This window comes from Gossypium hirsutum, chromosome D01, assembly GCF_007990345.1.
Source record: "Gossypium hirsutum isolate 1008001.06 chromosome D01, Gossypium_hirsutum_v2.1, whole genome shotgun sequence".
NCBI classification, from domain to species: Eukaryota; Viridiplantae; Streptophyta; class Magnoliopsida; order Malvales; family Malvaceae; genus Gossypium; species Gossypium hirsutum.
Genome location: NC_053437.1, coordinates 43,671,040 through 43,691,911, shown reverse-complemented (window position 1 = coordinate 43,691,911; position 20,872 = coordinate 43,671,040). Strand labels below are relative to the sequence as shown.

The window sequence follows — 20,872 nt, the reverse complement described above, 5'->3', positions numbered from 1 at the left end:
GAAAATAAAAATAAACAATTTATAAAATACATAATGGCAATTATTTAAATATTAGCATCAATAATCAAAAACCAATGAATTTAAAACAAAGAGTAAAAAAAAACATAAGGCAAAATAAAATGTAAACAAATTTAAAAATAATGAATTTGAAAATGAATAATAAAGGAAAAAGAAATCTGAAATCAACAATATACAAATCAATAAATAAATTATATATAAAAAAAGTAGGTAATATATGTATAAGTTTGGAATAAATAATATATAAAAAATGAAAATAGATAATATATAAAGTAATAATATATAAAATAGTTTAAAAATAAACATTGTGTAATAAGGAATTTAGAACAAGTTATACACAAAATATCTTAAAAATAAATGGTATATAAAATAGATAGTATAAAAAAATTTGCAATTGATAATATATGGGAAAAAATTTAAAGCAAATAATCAAACAATTTAAAATGGATGATTTATAACACGAGTTTTTAAAAAATAAACATGTGTGACATAATATTAAAAACAAATAAAGTATATAATTAATGGAAGAAAATAAAAGAATGATAAGAATGGTTAAATGAATGAACAATATGTAAATAAAAAAGTTGATGGATAAATAAATGAATAAAAGTAAAAGAATAATTAAACAATTAAACAATTAAACAATTAAATGGATAAATAAAAAAGTTTTAAAAAAAAACGCTTAAGTCAGCCTAACTCTCACAATATGAAGATTCAACAAAATTCCTCCACCAAAATCCAACTCAAATGAAAGTAACTTAAAAAGAAAAGAAGATGAACGAAGAACAAAATAAGAACAAGCCACAGAAAATAAGAACGTAAGAGAGGGAGAAATTTGAGTGAATGCTCTTAAGAATTATTATTGCTCCAAACTCAAGTGTCTTACAATGAAGGGAGAGACTTCTATTTATAGTTGAGCCTCCCCAAATCCAACGATACAAATCAATTTCATCAACGGCTAAGATTAAAGGGTATCTACAAATTAAATCTCTAAGATTACAAAATCATATCTTCTAAGATTGCATATCATATTTAAGATTGCATATCCTTGAAGATTATGTTTCCATATGCATCAAGCTTCAACTTTTTCAAGTAATAGGCCATTTCGATCTGGCCAAATGATATAATTTTGGATTAGACTTGGACTTTGTTTTATTACTTTGGGTTTTTTTTTAGTCCGGGCTAAATTGGCCTATTACAGCTGCCCCTTTTTGCTCATTGTCGTGTAATGACAACGGAGCAAAGACTATAAAAAGGCTAATTTTTGTCGGTCTTGTCGGGTTCTGACCTCTTTGAGTGCTCATCTTCTTCAAGTAGTCTCATTCCATCCCACTACATCTTCAGGGGCATAGGAATTAGTGATTCTATTGCTCCAAAGTGATTTCAGGGAGAAGAGATTTCTAGCTTCGATCTTCTCCACAGGAACTTCAAGGAGGTAGGAATTGGTAATTTCAACCTGCTCCACTGCAACTTCAGGGAGATAAAACTGGTGGCTTAAATCTATTTCCCTAGTACCTCGGGAAGATAAGACTCGTCGTCTTTGATCTGCTTCACTACTGCTTAGGGAGACAGGATCTCCAACCTACTCCACTACTGCTCAGAGAGATAGGACTGGTGGCTTAAATCTGCTTCCTACTATCTCGGGAGGATAAGATTCGTCGTCTTCGATCTGCTCCACTACTGCTTAGGGAGACAAGATCGACAATCTTCAACCTACTCTACTGCTACTTAGGGAGATAGGACTAGTGGCTTAAATCTACTTCCCTACTACCTTGGAAAGATAAGATTCACTGTCTTTGATCTGCTCCACTACTGCTTAGGGAAACAGGATCTACAATCTTCAACCTACTCCACTGCAAACTAAGAGAGGCAAGGCTGGTGTTTTCGATCTTCTTCATTGCCAGTACAGGAAGACAAGATCTGCTATTTTTAGTCTGCTCCACTGCAACTCAGGGAGGCAAGGCTGGTGTCTTCGATCTACTTCGCTGCCAATATAGGAAGACAAGATCTGTTATCTTCAATCTGCTCCACTACAAACTCAGAGAGGCAAGGTTGGTGTCTTCGATCTACTTCGCTGCCAATACAAGAAGACAAGATATGTTATCTTCAGTCTGCCCCACTACAACTTCAGGGGGATAAGACTTGCTTTTTTCAGTCAGCTCCACTGCAACTTCAATGAGATAAGACTTGTAACTTTAATCCGCTCCACTGCAACTTCAGGGAGATAGGATTATTGGCTTTAATATACTCCACTGTAACTTTAGAGAGATAAGATTCAACATCTTTAGTCTGCCCCTCTGCAACTTCAGGGGGATAAGACTTGCTTTCTTCAGTCTGCTCCACTGCAACTTCAGGGAGATAAGACTTGTAACTTTAATCCGCTCCACTGCAACTTCAGGGAGATAGGATTATTGGCTTTAATTTGCTCCACTGCAACTTTAGGGAGATAAGATTTGCCATCTTCAGTTTGCCTCTTTGCAACTTCAGGGGGATAAGACTTGCTTTCTTCAGTCTGCTCTACTGCAACTTCAGGAAGATAAGACTTGTAACTTTAATCTGCTCCACTGCAATTTCAGGGAGATAGGATTATTGGCTTTAATCTGCTTCACTGCAACTTCAGGGAGGTAGGATTATTGGCTTTAATCTGCTTCACTTCAACTTCAGGGAGATAAGATTGATTTATTCAATCTGCCCCACTGCAACTTCAGGGGAATAAGACTTGTAACTTTAATCCGCTCCACTGTAACTTCAGGGAGATAAGATTTGTAACTTTAATCAGCTTTACTGCAACTTTAGGGACATAAGGTTGGTTTATTCAGTCTACTCCACTGTAACTTTAGGGAGATAAGACCCATCATTTTAATCCGCTCTACTACAACTTTAGGGAGATAGGATTTATAACTTCAATCTGCCCCATTGCAACTTCCGGGAGATAAGATCTGATGCGATCTATTCTACTACAACTTTAGAGAGATAATATCCATTAATTTAATCCGCTCCACTGCAACTTCAGGGAGATAGGATTGGTAGCTTTAACCTGCTTCGCTGCAACTCCAGGGAGATAAGGTTATTGGCTTTAATCTGCTCCAATGCAGCTTCAGGGAGATAAGATTCATAACTTTAGTTTGGCCCACTGCAACTTCAGAGGGATAAGACTTGCTTTCTTCAGTCTACTCCACTGCAACTTCAGGGAGATAAGTCTATTTTCTTCAATCTGCTCCATTGCAACTTTAGGGAGATAAGATTGATTTATTCAATCTGCCCCACTACAACTTCAGGGGAATAAGACTTGTAACTTTAATCTGCTCCACTGCAACTTCAGGGAGATAGGTTTATTTGGCTTTAATCTACTCCACTGCAACTTCAGGAAGATAAGATTTGTCATCTTCTTCAATCTATTCCACCAAAATTTTAGTGGTATAGGATTTGTGGTTTCATCGATCCGTTCTTTGAGGAACATGACCTATAGAATCCATTTCATGAGCCTATTTATGCCTAATGACTAGGATGTTATGATCGGAATGAATCAAAATCTCCTAACTAGCAGTGTGTGAATGCTAGTGATTAGGATATTATGATCGGAATGAACCAAAATCTCCTAACTAGATGTGTGTGAATGCTAGTGATTAGGATGTTATGATCGGAATGAATCAAAATCTCCTAACTAAATGTGTATGAATGAATGCTAAATGTCATGAAAATGATCCATTAATATTTAAGTTGTCATTGCTCTTTGTTCAGGCTTTATCACCAACACGTCAGAACGTCATCTTGTTCGGTTGGTAACACTCATATCTTACTTAACTAGATTTCCCCCACTGTAATCTTCAAGGTTTAATCCACTGTAATCTTTAAGGTTCAATCCACTATACTTTGGGGACATAAAATTTGAACCATTTTACTCCTACTGTAATTTAGGAGTATAAGATCAGGCTCTTTCTCAATCCTCTCCTTTTGCAAATCAATGATACAGGATCTAAATCTCTTTGGTCTCTTACACATTTCCTAGAGTGTCATACCAAATGTTTATGCACAATTGTTGAACTTTTTCTTTCCAAGAAAACCTCTTCTTATCACTCGGTGATCATTGCTTGTTTGTTCATTGAAGCTTTGTCACCAACACGACGCCTTGTCATTTTGTTCAATCAATATTTTGATAACCAAAATTTGAAAGGACAGTCTTAATTTAGACTTTTCCTTCTTAGACATTTCAACTTTTAAACTTGGTGCGTTCTAAACAATAGTCCTGTTTCAGGTTCCTGTATTATTTAGAAACTTCTAGAGTAATATGCAAAACTTCTCTTGTGAAAGTATTATTAGTCCATTAATCGTTATTTCAATATAAAATGCTTGAAAAAGATCACAATAATAAACAAGAAGGAAATTAATTAGGAGCATAGCTCGAATCAATTAAATTAATCAAAGATAACCAATGTAATAAAAAGAAATTGATTGGGGCGTATCTTGAAAAGAAATAAGGTAATCAAAGATAGCAAAGAATGGGTAAGATGGAAAACTAGGTGCCCCAGATATCGCAGCCTGAGCTTCTCTGCACGAATTTCTTGAGGACCATTTTGAGCTTAATATGTGTTTAGGGGATCTAGAGTACTTTTTCAACACCGTAAGATATAGCATACTTCCTCATTGTTAATTCAGGCATAGCAAGACTACCACATGCCCACTTTTGATCAAAATCTGAGTCGCCCTTTTCGGGTTTTAAACTCAAAACCCCTTTGGTCTCAAAGTGTCCTTTGCGGGTTTTCGCTTTGGTCTCTCCTCTTTTCTTTTTTTATTTATTTTTTTGATTTTTTTCTTTTTTTTCTCTCAATGTGCCCTTTGCGGGTTTTCACCTTGGTTTTTCCCATTTCAAGTAAAATACTTCTTGCTTGAATCTAAATTCACCAGATTGGGCAAGTCTCTAGCATCCATCTCGGTTAATATCAATGCTCCTCCAGAACAGGCCTTCTTTACAACATAAGGTCCTTCACAATTTGGCATCCACTTTCTTTTAAAATCCTTTTGAATAAGAAGGATCTTTTTCAACATCAGGTCCCCTTCGTGAAATTCTCTAGGATGAACCTCTTTGTCGTAAGCTAGCATCATCTGACCGTGACGAATAGCTTTTAACCCCTTTTTATTTGATTGGGCTCAACATTCCATAAACCAATGGGCCAAGTGTTGCCCCTGCAAAGGTCCTGGCCGACATTTGATGAGCATAGACGGTAAATAGTAACTTCTTTATGTTAATCTTTACAAGTCTCGGTCATCTTTCCAACAATCCTTGTTTTATTTTTCTTTTTTGGCTGCTAATGGCGTCTGATCTTTGAACAGATAACAAACTTTTGACATTGTCCTTTTTGTCATTTTTATCGGTGCCTGATCTTTTTTTTTAATTGGAATTTAGTGACTTCGACCTTGTAACATTGGCATAGGAAGCTATTTTCACCCTCTTGGTGAAGTAATCAAAGACCACATAGATGAATCGATATTGGCTAAAAGATTTTGACGAGATTGGCCCCATCACGTCCATGCCCCATATATAAAAATTTTTTGAAGAAATGGATGAGGCACATAAGTTTTATCTTCCTCAAATTTGTATTTACGGCATAACTGATGTAATCCCCTTCCATTGAGGACCAGTAGTACTGAAACCTTATGATTAACTTGGCTATCGTAAAACCATTAGTATGTGTCCTTCTGACACACTTATGGACCTTTTAGCCTTAACAGCATCCACACATCTTAGTAAGCTAGACATATCTTGATATGACATTTCGCTTTGTTTTGATGATAAGACAAACTCCAATATCTTTCTTTTCTCCTAGGCTCACTGTCCACTGACTTTTGTAAGGTAGGATCTGTTTTTTCATCTTGTCCTACCATTCTTAACTAATCATGAGATAGGTTACAATCTCAGTTATATTCAAAGTCCTAAGATCCCCCTAGACACATATCTTACTCAAAAGGAGATTCTGAGTCAGTAGCAACATCGCTCATGTCATTGATATCTGAAGACCTATTGTAGGTACAAAAGAATATACAAAGAATGTGTTAATTTATGAATAATTAATTGTACAATATGATTATGAATTAAAGAATGATGTGGAAGAAAATCCAAAAGAATGAAAGAATAAAAAAATAATTATTCGTAAAGAAGAATATTGGCTCAAAAATAATCTCCAGGATATATTTCATTAAAATAATGACATTCAGACGTGAGCCTATTTCACAAAGGATTGTTATCACTTCTAGGCTAAAAGCAACAAGTGTGTTCTGAACATTACTCCGAGTAAGCTCTACATACTGCAGGGATTTCTTCTACAGTTCAATTATTTAGAACACTCCCAAGTTTATAAGGGTAGATATCTAACAAGGTCCTTTTTCAGTTTTCTTCGTGTATGACATTGGTGTGAACGTTTCCCAACATTTCTTCATACATTGCATTCACTCCATTATCAATATGATTGGGTAGCGAATTTTCTGCATTAGATGAGTCATCGAACTTGACGATGCCCATATTGATGAATTTTTCAACTAGCTTTTTAAAGGCAATGCAATTTTCTATTGAGTGCCCCATGATTCTTGCATGCTATTCTCACTAGGCGTTTGTGTCATATTATTTGGGGTATAGGGGTTGTAAGGGTTTCACGTGAAAAGGGGAAATAACATGTGCATCAAACAAACTTTGATATAGTTCCCTATACGACATTGGGATTGGCGTAAATTGGAACTTCTCAGTCTTTGTGCCAAGATCTTGCCTTGATGGAGCTTGCTGACTAGCAACCACCTTTCTTGGCTGACTTACAGTAACTGATTTTGAGTAACCTGTGTTATTCACCTCATTTTCTTTTCTCCCTGAGGATGACTTCTTGTTACTCTCTCCTCCGTCTATTCTTCCATTTCTGATGGCATTTTCAATCATTTTGCCATTCATGATTATATCTGAGAAACTTTTTGTGGCACTTTCCAACATTTACGTGATGAACGGGGCTTTTAGTGTGTTAATAAAGAGCATCGTTGTTTCTTTCTCTAAAAGCGGCTGCTGAACTTGGACAACAACTTCCCTCCATCTCTGAGCGTATTGCTTAAAACTTTCATTCGGCTTCTTTTCCATGTTTTGCAGAGTGATTCTATCAGGAACCGTATTTGTTACATGACTATATTGCTTCATGAATGCTTGTGCTAAATCCCTCCATGAACTAATCTTGGTATGACTCAATTGGTTGTACCATTTGGATGCTGTCCCCACTAGACTATCTTGGAAGCAGTGTATTAGCAGTTGGTCATTGTTAACATATTCAGTAATCCTTCTACAAAACATGGTGATGTGAGCCTCAGGCAACTGGTTCCATTGTATTTTTCAAAGTTTGGCGTTTTGAACTTGTAAGGAAGTACTAAATCTGAAACCAAACTCAGATCTTTAGCGTTGATTCCATAATGGCTATCAGCGTTTTCCATTGCTTTGAATTTTTCTTTGAGCCATTTACACCTTTCCTCTAGCTGTTTTGGCAATTCATCCTTCGTTTTTCTTTTCCAGCCATTTCATCGAAATTAGGAATAATAGGATTAATAAGGTTATCTCCTAGGTTAGAGCCTGATCTTGCTTGGAAGTTCATTGGTATTGAGGCACCGGCCTGAAACTGCTGAGGCCTGATTGTGACAGAGGATTTGTGCGGGTATACTTCAACTTGGGTCTGCACATGTGGATGAGTAAAGTTTGGAGGATAGAAAGGTCCCTCATTGTCTCCTTCTTCAGTATTAACCATAGGGTCATTTCTTTTATCATTTCCCCCAGCCAATAGTTGAGTCAACTGAGTTATTATGTTTCTTTAAGACTCTAGCATTTTGTCCATCACATATTGCTGAATCTTAGCTAGCTGCTCTTGCATTTGCAACTAAAGTTGGTCTTGCATCTCCTTTTGGAACTATTCAAGCCTTTCCAATCTTTGGTCCATGTCTTTGGTTTTTGCTCGAGTGCCGTAATGGTGTTTGGTTGATTGATTGGTTTCCAGATTAAACTGAAATAATTTTAATCAATTAGACTCTTTTAGTGGACTTTAATGCATATGATGTCATGTAATGCAAATGCATGAAATGAATGCAAAAAGAGACGTTGATTCTGGTTCAATTCTATTAAAGCAACTTTACTAGAAAACAAATCTCTTTACATAAAGCAGATAAATATGCGGCTTTGCCCTCATATCCCAAGCAAAGACATTGATCATTCAGATATTAAAATGAATCTTATGAAGTTTCAAATAGATGCCTCTACTAGCTCCTTTTTAATTGATCCGAGCAGCTACTCATTACTCGTTCATCCTCGTAACGCTCATTAGCTTTTTTGAAAAATGTCGAGGTGTTGACGACTCTCGAATAATATTTGTCAACTTTGAATCTTCGGGCAACACAGCAAAGTCGTGTACTCCTCTCTTAGACTATTACCCCTCTTGCGTCATACTTTCTTTGACCATATTCGGACAACCGTATTTAGCAACCGAACGTGAATCAACACCTCTTTTCTATGATGAAATGTCATGCAATCAAAATTCTATGCAATCAAAGTAAGACACAAAAAGTCAGTATCATGTATAAACATAAAATACGATACAATCAAAAAACACTTATTTAGGTATCTATTAGAGTTTGGTGTAGTTCCTAATGTTTACTACATGAAGTTTGGCTTCTAGAGCAAAGGTACCTGAACCAGCCGATTCCTAGATCTTCACCCATTATAGGCTCATGCAGATCGAGTTCGGTTCAGGGGAATACATTTCCCCATGGCTATACGGAGATGAAAATCTCACGAAGACGAAAATCTCACGAAGACATAGGTACAGATGTATCCCGAAAACGATCCATTATCCCATACGGAGGTGAAAACCTCACGAAGGACTAGTTTCTCACTCCCACTTAGAGGGTAAAATCATCCAACTCATGTAAGGTGCAATGGAAAAACACTAATGAACTTAGACCAACTAAGCAAGAAAACCATGAATGCAAAGGGATATCATGAATTTTAAAACAAGTTTTTTTTTCGACCCTAAGACAATGTTGACACCATTTTTTTTATAAAACGGGGTCGACTTGGGTTTTTAAAATAAAACGAAAATGGGAGTCGCCACCAATCTTTTTTGATGAGGTGTGATCGGGTCACCTCGAAAAGTGGTTGTTTTTAATAAACGATTTAATTTTTATTAAAACAACGATTTTGGTCCACAAAATTTAGAAAAAAGAGTTCAGGAATCGGTTACGTACGAGGAAGGATTAGCACCGTCGTAACACCCAAAATTGGTACCTAGTTGATTAATTAATGCCTTAGTGTCGAAGATTGAAAACTTTAAAGAGATTTAAAATACGATCCTTTATTGAAATGTTGAAAATTTTCGAGAAAAAGGCATATTTCACATTAATCGAGAAAGAGAATTATATCCAGTAAGTCAGGACACAATGTCTTGAATTCCCAATGCGCGAATGAATGCCAAAAAATTTACTTATTTAAAAGATATTTAGCCATCTCGAATTAAAAAAGGGGATCATGCCCAATAAGTTAGGACACAATCTTTTCTTAATTCCCGAGATCATTTAAAACTTGAGAAAAAAGGATCATGCCCAGTAAGTTAGGACACGACCTCCTCTTAATTCCCGAGATCGTTTAAAACTTGAGTTTGAAAGGATTCGTGTATTTAGATTTATTGTGAAAATCGAAACCCAGTAAGTTAGGGTACGACCTTTTTGAATCTAAACACGAGCTTTTGCTTATTCAAAAATCGTAATTTATGCATTGAAATAAATTAATCTAACACGAAATAGTAGAAATGAATCACGGTATCAATATGTATAACAAAATAAAAATGAATACGATAATGTACACATAAATAATACGAGCAATAACAACAACCAAAAGAAGGATAAATAAAAAGGACAAATCAATTATACAAAATAACAAGTATATAAGCAAATAAAAGTAACATTCTCTTAAAATAATAACGAAAACGTAAATAAAGAACATGAATAAAAATGTAAAAAGATATATGTATATACGCATAAACATAAATTATAAGATATAATAGAAAGCATATATCAGTATGTATATATGTATATTTATGAAAAAAAAATTAAAAGAAAGAGAAAAAAAATAATAAAAGATAGGTATATAGATAGAAATAGATCTGTGTATAAATTTTAAAATAAATATAAAAAAATGCATACAAGTATGTATATATATATGTATGTATATAAAAATTATGAAAATAAAATAATAAAATATATATAAGTAGGTTTATATGTATATATTTACAAAAGTTAAAATATGTATATATATATATATATTATAAAAAAGTATGCGTGTATATATGTATATTTTTTGAAGTCATAAAATATGTAAAAGAAACATATGTATGTATATATATAATGAAATTTGGAATTAAAAGGTATACATAATAATAATAATAATAATAATAATAATAGTAATAATAATAATAATAATAATAATAGTACAAAAATGACAGAAGGACTAGTTTGAAATCCAGGCAGAAATTTAAGAGCAAATTCAAAATAAACACAAATATGCGAACCCCATTGAACACGCACATAACAGAGAGGGGTCAAAAGGGAAATTAATCCCTGCTTCCAAAACGCTGCGTTCTAATAAGGATCGAAGTGAAACATGCGAGAAATTATGCGGCCTAATTGAAAAAACACAAGGGGACCACATTGCACAATGGAGAAAACACGGGGGACCTTACGCGCAAATATCCCCCAACAAAAACACGTAGATCCTTCCCCTGGTTTGGGTCACCGCGCGGGTTGAATGGCAGAAAACGGCACCGTTTTAGGTATCTGGGGTAACATCGAAACAGTACCGTTTTGGTATCCTATAAAAGCCCCAAAAATTCCAAAAAAATTATTTTAACCCTTTATAAAAAAAAAGAAGAATCCCTCAATAGAATTCTCTCCCCAGCCCCTCAGTCCGGCTCTGGTCCGTCCACAACTCCGGTCACCAGCCATCGCGTCGGCCGCCGGCGACGGCACCGCCGTGTGCGATGGCCGAAAAAGGGTAAAATTTCCAATCCGATCCTTTTCGAGCCCTTAAACCCAAATCTAACCCCGGAATCTCCAAAATATTAACAAAAAGTCCCAAAATCTCAAGAAACCTTTCGATTTCCGGCCACCTATCATCGGAGGTGGCTCCCTCAGCCGTCTTCGACGGCGTAGACTCGAATACGGGTAAGTTTTTATCCCCCTTTCCTTGTTTGTTTTATTTTCGTATGTAAATAAAAAAATAATAACAGTAGATTAAAGCGAAAATAATAACTGTAAATATCAACCTTTTGAACTGATCTCTGTTCTCTTAATATTGGATTCTCAGTGTGTCCATTACATGGTTATTTTCGTGGCTTTTATAGCCACGATTACATTGTCATATCACTGTTCCTTTCTTGCTTTTGCTTTCGTTCTGCTATTCTGTCTCTCCTTTTGCCTTGTTTGCAGGTCTGTGGCAAAGTCAACTTGCCGTTTTGGTGCAAACAGAGGCTACCTTGGGCGACGAGTGCGCTACAGAGGCACATGGGCAGCAACGGCGCCTTAGGACACTAGGGTTTCTATCTTACCGAAACCACTTAATGTTTTGGGCCTGTCGGGCCCTGGGTCTTTGGGCTTTTATTTGGGTTGTCTGGTATGGGTCTTAGGTTGTTTTTATGTTTTGGTTTTGTATTGTTTTTTGGTCTTGGGCCGTGTATTTGGACTTTATTTTTTTTATTTTATATTTTTTGGGTCCTTAGACCCAGGTCAAAATTGACCTGTTACAACATAAATTAATCAATTTTGTGGCTCAACTCTCAAAACAGTCCCCAGCGGAATTGCCAAGCTGTCGAAACCATTTTTATTTTGAAAAACGGGGTTGACTTTTAAAACGAAAATGGAGTCGCCACCAATCTTTTTTCGAGGTGTGATCGGATCACCTTGAGATTAATCATTTTAATAAAACATTTTGATTTATTAAAATAATGATTTTGATCTACAAAATTCGAGAAAACAGACTCGGGAGTTGATTACGCACGAGGAAGGATTAGCACCCTCGTAACGCCCAAAAATTGGTACCTAATTGATTAATTAACGTCCTAATGTCAAAATTTTGACAAGATTTTAAAATACGATTCTCCTTAAAAACCTGAATAAATCGAATTTGATGTTAAGACCTCCTTGTCCCAAATTAATAAGATGTCACATCCAATAAGTTAGGATACGACATTTTAACCCTTGAAACTAAGCTTGTCTCATGCATTAAAGTTTAAAAAGGATATTTGGTTATTTGGATAAAAAAACGAATCCCAGTAAGTTAGGGCACAATTTTCTCAAAGCTCCAAAGTACCGAATATTTCCTTATTTTTAAAAGTTTTCTTTTTTAAAATTGGGGAAAATTGACGCAATATTAAAACGATGCGTAAAAACTTTGATAAAAAATGACAATATAAAAATATAAATAAACAATTTATAAAACACATAATGGCAATTATTTAAATATTAGCATCAATAATCAAAGACCAATGAATTTAAAACAAAGAGTATAAAAAAAAACATAAGGCAAAATAAAATGTAAACAAATTTAAAAATAATGAATTTAAAAATAAATAATAAGGGAAAAAGAAATTTGAAATCAACAATATACAAATCAATAAATAAATTATATATAAAAAAGTAGGTAATATATGTATAAGTTTGGAATAAATAATATATAAAAAAATGAAAATAGGTAATATATAAAGTAATAATATATAAAATAGTTTAAAAATAAATATTGTGTAATAAGGAATTTAGAACAAGTTATACACAAAATATCTTAAAAATAAATGGTATATAAAATAGATAGTATCAAAAAATTTGCAATTGATAATATATGGAAAAAAATTTAAAGCAAATAATCAAACAATTTAAAATGGATGATTTATAACATGAGTTTTTAAAAAATAAACAACATGTGTGACATAATATTAAAAACAAATAAAGTATATACTTAATGGAAGAAAATAAAAGAATGATAAGAATGGTTAAATGAATGAACAATATGTAAATAAGAAAGTTTATGGATAAATAAACGAATAAAAGTAAAAGAATAATTAATGATTAAACAATTAAATGGATAGATAAAAAAGTTTTTAAAAAAACGCTTAAGTCAGCTTAACTCTTACAATATGAAGATTCAACGAAATTCCTCTACCAAAATCCAACTCAAATGAAAGCAACTTAAAAAGAAACGAAGATGAACGAAGAACAAAATAAGAACAAGCCACAGAAAATAAGAACGCAAGAAAAGGAGAAATTTGAGTTAATGCTCTTAGGAATTATTATTGCTCCAAACTCAAGTGTCTTACAATGAAGGGAGAGGCTTCTATTTATAGTTGAGTCTCTCCAAATCCAACGGTACAGGTCAATTACATCAACGGCTAAGATTAAAGGGTATCTACAAATTAAATCTCTAAGATTATAAAATCATATCTTCTAAGATTGCATATCATATCTAAGATTGCATATCCTTGAAGATTATGTTTCCATATGCGTCAAGCTTGTAGATGGACCTTCAACATTTTCAAGTAACGGATCATTCCGATCTGGCCAAATGATATAATTTTGGACTGGACTTGAACTTTGTTTTATTACTTTGGGTTTTTTTTTGTGAGCCCGGGCTAAATTGACCTATTACATTAATATTTTTACTTTTATTGTAATTCTTTTTTACTCTTCATTGTAATTAAATCTTTCCTTTTTTATTAAATTAAAATATAAATTTATTTATGGCATATTTTAATATGTAAAAGTTTATAAAAATTCTAACAATTTAAATATGTGAAAAAACAAATAAATATAATATAAATATTTCATTAAATTGCACTATAAAAAATTGTATAAAATATAATACGAACTGAGATGAAACATAAGTTTTTTTTTTAATTAAGTCACTGTACGACACAAAATGAATATAAAAATTAAATATATTCAAAAACGCGTCTAAGTCTTTATTAAACAAATGATTAAATTGTAAATATTTATTATAGTATTCTGAACTCACAATACTACAATTATGAACATATAAACTTGGAAGTATTTACACTATTACAATTAGCTCATTTCTTCTTGTCTTTGTTTTATTTATTATTATTTTTGGCATAGCCAGAGAAAGTTTGGCACATTAATAATTTTTATGTATTATTTATATGTTGTTTCATATTTGGATTATTTCTCTTATAAAGTTGGTATTATATAGTTATAATAGATTTCAAATTATTAAGTCAATTAATCACATTTAAATACCTCTAAATTTTATATCATTTTTTGTATAATAAATTAAGTTATTAAACATCTAAATTATTTTTATTTTTTAAATTTATTATAAATTATAAATTTAAATATAATGACATGAAATCTAATCTTTTTAATTAAAATAATCCAACATGTTCTAAACACTCAAGCGTGCATAATCTACAACATTTAAATATGTATGTTAGCAAATATACATATTTGATTTCTTTTCCTTTTAAAAATTTATTACCTGGCCGATTGAATTTTAATTTGATTTGTATGAATATTATTGTCAATATAACAAATAACATGATATGAACTAACGTTAGAAATTTAACATTTGAATGACACCAAGTTGGACAGATTATATTTTGAGAGACTAAAAGAAAAGTGACTAAAAATAAAATTGTTTGTATAATATAGTTTGCAACACACGGGATCTATTAATTTAGAGGAAGAAACTTTTTTTATTGGAAGTGGGCCCCGTTATGGGAGGACATACAAAATTTGAAGGACCGCGTGCAGTTATCATTTCTTAAAGGCACCAGTCCTTTGCATTCCAACATTCAAAGGACTGCGCGATAATTGGTAAATATTGTTGCAAATTCCTAATATAGAATAAATTTAAATACAATATGAGAAACTAATTAAAACGTCCTTGACATTGCTAGTAAAAAGTTGACGCCCTCGGTTCTTTAGTACCTTTGTTTAAGCCTTGCTAATTATTTTATTTAATTTTTTATTTATTTATGTTTTGTATTGGTTTAATTTTATTTTATAATTTTTTAAATATATATTTGTAATTGTAATATATATGTGTAAATTCTCACAAAATTTAAAACATGTCGAAACAAAAAGAATAGCATGAACACAACTGAATAGATGAATGCATCAAAATTTATATGAAATAGATTATTAGCATGTAACAAAAATATATAAATTTATGATGCTTTGAGCACACAAAATTACAAAAACAACATGAACAGATCATGTCACAAAATTTTATCCCAGTTGAATTACTACAAAAATATACACGTCACAGCACAAAAACAACACAAATCCAAAAATTCTCTAATTGTATTATGTTGGTATTAAAAATAATATTATGAAAGAAAAATCAAGACAAAAACAACTTAAGAAACTAATTATATTATGGTGTAGATAGAATTGACTGTTTAAAGTGCGCAAGGCAGGTTAAAATTTTGGGGTCTGATCAGTTAGGCTTAAAATATACTTAAAAACTTAATAAGACTTTATAGCATTTTAATTATTTTTATAAAATTTTATAATATATATTATTTAATCTTGTAAGAATTAATATAAAATAAAAAATTTATGGGATATTTTAAGGCAGGACGAGATCATGTAATTTTTCTTTTCTCAGAAGAGGTTAAAGGTGAAGGGTAAAAATCAAGTCAGGTTGAACAACAATACCTGCCCCATTGGGGATGGCAACATAATTGATAATATACAACAAAGAAAATGGTTGTTAGCATTAAGCAATTAGCAATGATTATCCTTTTCCAGGACCCTTACAGCAAAATCCTGGTAGCTTATAAAAAATAGCTCACAAGTTTTTCCACAGTACGACATATTTTTCCTCAAAAGATTATGAAACAAAATTTAGACCACATCAAGAATTGACCCTCAAAAAGTATGTATATGCATAATGGCCTCAGCTTTCTTTGCCAGACTAAACTATAATTAATACATTCTTTTTATACAAAGGAGAGCACATTAAGTTTGATAAACTATGAGGGTATCCTTCGAGGAACTAATTACTTAAACCTCATGACTAAATGATGATATTTGGAAACAACCAAAAAACCAAATATAAAACATCCCTATTGACTTTGGGTATTCAAAATAAATCATGTTGAACTGCATCATATCCCTAACCTCTTTATACCACATTCTGAACAGAACTTGGATGTTTCCCTCAGGTAAGGTGCCCCACATTCATCGCAGTATTTCGCTGGATTTGTAGGCTGAAAGGTAAGCATTTCACGTGAGGTCAGTCTATATAATGATTTTTTTTTATCGACAAATGCATAAACATTCCTTTATTATGCTTTTGCGATGACATTAAAGCATGTAAATTATAAAACACAAACAACAAAGTGCAAGCATGCAAACTAAAGATTGGAAAAAGGCCAATAGAGTCCCTCACCATAACATGCAAGCGTGCACCAACGTGACCTCCTGTTAAGGGTTGTAAGCAAGCTATGTGTTGAGACATGGTTGGTGACTGGTGAGCATGACTAATTTCAGGTAAGTGGGATGGTGGCCCACATTGATGATTCTGGGGAAAATGAGCTCCATGTTGGTTTGGGTGAACTGGTTGATGATGGTTCTGATGAATAGGATGAAATTGAGGCTGATGTGACATTGTTGGTATATGATGCTTGGAAGGAGTCTGCTCCTGAGTCTGCAATAATTGAAACAGTATAGCCAAAAAACAATATCAAATACAACTTGTGGCACTATATACTGTTTAAAATAGCTGACCCAAGTCATTTGGAATGTTTTCATAGGAGGTAAGACATTTGGAATTTACTTGCAACGCACTTAACACTTTTCTTCAAATGTTAGAGTCCACGGAAAATATCCAGAATTCATAATCCAAACAAATTCTTCATTAAACTGTTCTTTAAATGTCTAATAAGTTCAGCTTACTACAAACAATTTTTAACTTGATCTTCGAATAAGTTCAAAGTTTTTCCCTTTAAAACTTCTAGGATTTGTAAGAGGCTCCAATCATGAAAATTCTACTGCTGAAGAATATATGAAATTGAACATAAGAGGAGAAAGGACCTGTCTGGGCCTTTTATCCTTCTCGTCCAAATTTTATATGGAATAACCTCCTTGGTTTAGCTAAGCAAGTAGAATAGAAAGAGCTTATCCATTTTCAGAAACAAGAAAAGGAAAGTAAGTGTATATATAATTTCTTATCTATTTACTTCTAAACTCCAAGATTTCTATTTTTAGAAACACAAACAAACACATTCTCTTCTCCATGCTAAATTTAATGCAGTTATATGGAAACTCCTGTCCAAACAACTCTTATCAGCAAAGAGCTTACTTCATTGACGGTGTGAAACCCTTGTGCATTAGACAAAGGAGAACTGTCACTGCCAGAGAATGCCTGCAAAAATATAAATGATTACAACATCATATATTTCATGGGCAAACAAATGGAAATTTTACTTACAATGAGTGAGAGAGAGAGAATCCTTAACATTACCTTTAAATCCTTAAACAGATAAATGCACCTTTATAGTATGTATTAAGTGATTTTATGTCAAATTTCCATAGCTTGGACCTAACTCATAAATTCTAAAGAGTTTTAAGGAATATTGGAAATTAGGTTTCCAGAAATATCCAGTGGACCTTATTGTTCAAAGATTAAGAATCAAGTTGGAAAAGAAGGTACAAAGCTTACAGGCAAAGCAGGGATGTTAGATACTGTGTTTGATGTGACACGCCTATACTTGTGCCTTGGAGAATAAAACTTGTAGTCTTGAGCAGAGATAGCAACCTCATTCCGACCTGTTAGCCGTTTAAACCTTGAGCAAATAAAGACATAGTCAAAGGGAGTCCGCACATTGGAAAAAAGTCACTCAAAATCCTCAAAGTCCAAATGTCCAAGTTGTCAGCAGTTAAGGAAGTCTCTAATGCATGGAAAAAAAAAGTTATCTATGCACTAACTCATATTATGAGAATCCAGCTAGTAAATGGAAACTTAGATACAACCAAGTGAGTCATGTCAAGAGAATCCAGCTAACTTTTGAATTTTGATTAGCGAAAAGCAATAAGTTGATTCTTATGCAACCCATCGAAGGAGCATATGCAGATCTCCTTAGGGAAGATCAATTAGTCAAATAAATAAGAAATAACAGACACATGCACTGACAAACTAGTAAAATAAATGGAGTGAAGCTGATAAAGACCAAGACAGAAATCAGATGCAAAGAAAACAAATCCATAGGAAGAACTTACCACTCAGCATCCTCAACAGGCACATTATTTGGTCTCTCGACAATATCCAAACCATTGACAACTACAAAACGAACTCTCTTTTCTTCTTGTATAACTAGTTCTGGAAACCTTGTCCTTGTTTCATGAGAAGTTGCAAGTTCTCTTCTTTTATACATATAAGAACCTAATATAAATTAAAGGGCCAGATTACTTTTTCAAGAAATGCAACAAGATATTATCCTCATAATATGGCGCAAAAGAATATGCTACCTTTTTTAGGGAATTTTTTAGCCAACCTTCTGTACAATCCGCCAGCAGCTTCAAGCGCTACCCCAATGGTCTTATCACGAATGCCATTCAAGGAAGCAATCCTCAAGTTTACATCATTAACTAAAGTTTCATACAAATTGGCAACATACATTAAGGGCAAAGCGAACCTAGGATCGCCTTCATATTGTATATCTCCTGTCTTTCTCTTATTCAGTTTCTCTTGTCCTGACTGAGCATTATATTCCACAGGTGACTCGTTATCAACCACTTCAATCACATGGTCTTTAATAAAGTTATCCACTATGATTTGCAAAAATCTGGCCCTTGCTGATTCAATGGGTGAAACATCTGTGATTTAAAAAAAGTCCAATTTTGGAAAAAAAAAAATAGTCAATCTCTATTCACAGAATTTAAAACCAATTTCAAAGTTTAAAACAATTTGCTTTTTATTTTTAATACTAACTTTTTTCTCAGGAAAAAAAGAGAGCAAAACTAGCATACGGATTCGAAAAGCCAAAAATACTCTTAAAGAATTACAATATGAAAACTTATTTTCAAGAGAAAAATTCAGAGAATTGTTTTTATAAAGAACAAAATAATTATGTTAAAATTAGTACTGCATTTTAGTCGATTGCATTCTATTTAAAGCAAATTTTTCCGGAAGCAGAAAAAAATAAATTAAAAGTGGAACAGTATCAAGAAGTACCTAGATAAATAAAAGCAGCAACTGAAGCCTAAAGAATTAAATCAAAATTTGTCTATACCTTCGATTGTCAAAATACTGAAAGCTCCTCTGGAAGAATCACCATTGTCTAAGCTAGACCGATCTTCTTCCTCCGCTCCAACGCCATGAATTGGCAAAGAATTTCTATAAGATTCATGCAAACACTCCTGTACCAAATTTTAAAAAAAGATCATTAAATTTTTTTAAGAAAAAAGGGAAAAAAGAAGAAGAAGAAGAAGAAGAAGAAGAAGAAGAAGAAGAAGAAATGATAGTATACAGACAACAGTAGTGGAATCGGGATGGTCGTGATCGTGGTGATCCAAAGCATCAGTGGCATCAACGGCGTCGATTTCAGAAGGTCGAGAATCAACTGTGTTGAGGTCGTGAAGAGAGGTGGGGATGAAGGAATTACTGTAGTGCTGGACTGGAAGTCTACTCCCCATCCTTTTATTTTTAATTCAACACTTTCTTCTTTCGCTTCGTTGTTTTAGGCTGCCAAAAGCAAAGAAAGAGAAACACTATTAGAGAAAAAGCCATGATGGTATCAACTAGCAAGCTTTAGGGTTTTCATCTTTTCTCTGGTTGGAGTGCGGGGAAAGGAGAGGAGGAAGGGCCAAAGTATTTTTTTTAACGGCTATTTATACAAGAAAAAGGGAAGAACAAAAAATCCAAGCCTGAAACCATACCTGAAACCCAAACCTCGCTCTTTTCTCTCCACACCTCTTCCCAAACCACTAGGGTTTGACTCTTTTTTTCTTTTTCTTTTTTATTATCTCCTTTTCATAAGCTACTTTGTTTATTTTGCTCTCGTCGCCGTTGTTATCCTTATTATCTTATTTACCATCAAATTTTTAAAATTTTTTTTAAAAAGCATGGTTTTTATCGATACTCTATAATGCATATAAGGAAATAATTGGGTTGATATCACTAATTAATTAATTAAAAAATTATTAAAAATTATTTTCTCCTATAAAAATATATAATTATTTTGAAAATATTTATATCATTTTGTAATTTGATAAACTTAAAAAAAATACACATAATAAAAATGTAAATAATAAAAATTGAATCCAAATTATTATGACTTTTACTAACATAATCTTACTGTTTCAATCCAAGTCATATTTAGGGTGTATATCAATTTGCTTATAAAATTGTTATGTTAATATTTTCATTCATATAATAGGTATGCCATAATATAGTATATATAAATGTTATTGGAGGTAATTTATATTTTAGTGCCGAGAGTCCCGAGTTGTTCAAGGTTGAGATTAGAATAGCATTCTTTTGGTGCAAAAGTTGTGACAGTTCGATTTTTAGTGGTGTCGAAAATAACAGTTTCAAAATTTCATTTTCGATGTTCGAGTCTGTAAATATTTTTATTTAATATTTGTGATGTTAGGATAAAAGTTAATTAAAATTGAGCCCCTTGATTTTGATAAATGAATAATTAATTAAGCTATAAGGGCTAAATCGTAAAAGTTAAAAAAGTCCAATTGTTAATGATTTTTAAATTGCTAAAGGACCAAATGAGCAATTGGACCTTTTATTTATATTAGATAGTGGAAAGTGATAGAAGAATCCACT

At 33.0% G+C, this 20,872-nt stretch overlaps 1 protein-coding gene across 3 annotated transcripts; it reads right to left on the bottom strand.

The window, feature by feature from the left end:
- Positions 1-15,782: 15,782 nt before the first annotated feature.
- LOC107913459 (uncharacterized protein At2g02148) lies at positions 15,783-20,116 on the bottom strand. Of its 3 annotated transcripts, none has more exons than XM_016842046.2 (9): positions 19,972-20,116; positions 19,563-19,777; positions 19,326-19,452; positions 18,562-18,909; positions 18,313-18,475; positions 17,756-17,879; positions 17,396-17,458; positions 16,484-16,741; positions 15,783-16,301 (listed from the first exon to the last, which is right to left on the bottom strand). In XM_016842046.2, the coding sequence occupies exons 2-9, from the start codon at positions 19,620-19,622 to the stop codon at positions 16,200-16,202; spliced, it is 1,245 nt and encodes a 414-aa protein (XP_016697535.1). In that variant the 5' UTR covers positions 19,623-19,777; positions 19,972-20,116; the 3' UTR covers positions 15,783-16,199. The 3 variants fall into 3 exon arrangements, with proteins under 3 accessions (XP_016697535.1, XP_016697533.1, XP_016697534.1); XM_016842044.2 differs by having other exon boundaries at positions 19,567-19,777; XM_016842045.2 differs by lacking the exon at positions 19,972-20,116 and having other exon boundaries at positions 19,563-19,909.
- Between the last annotated feature and the right edge of the window lie 756 nt (positions 20,117-20,872).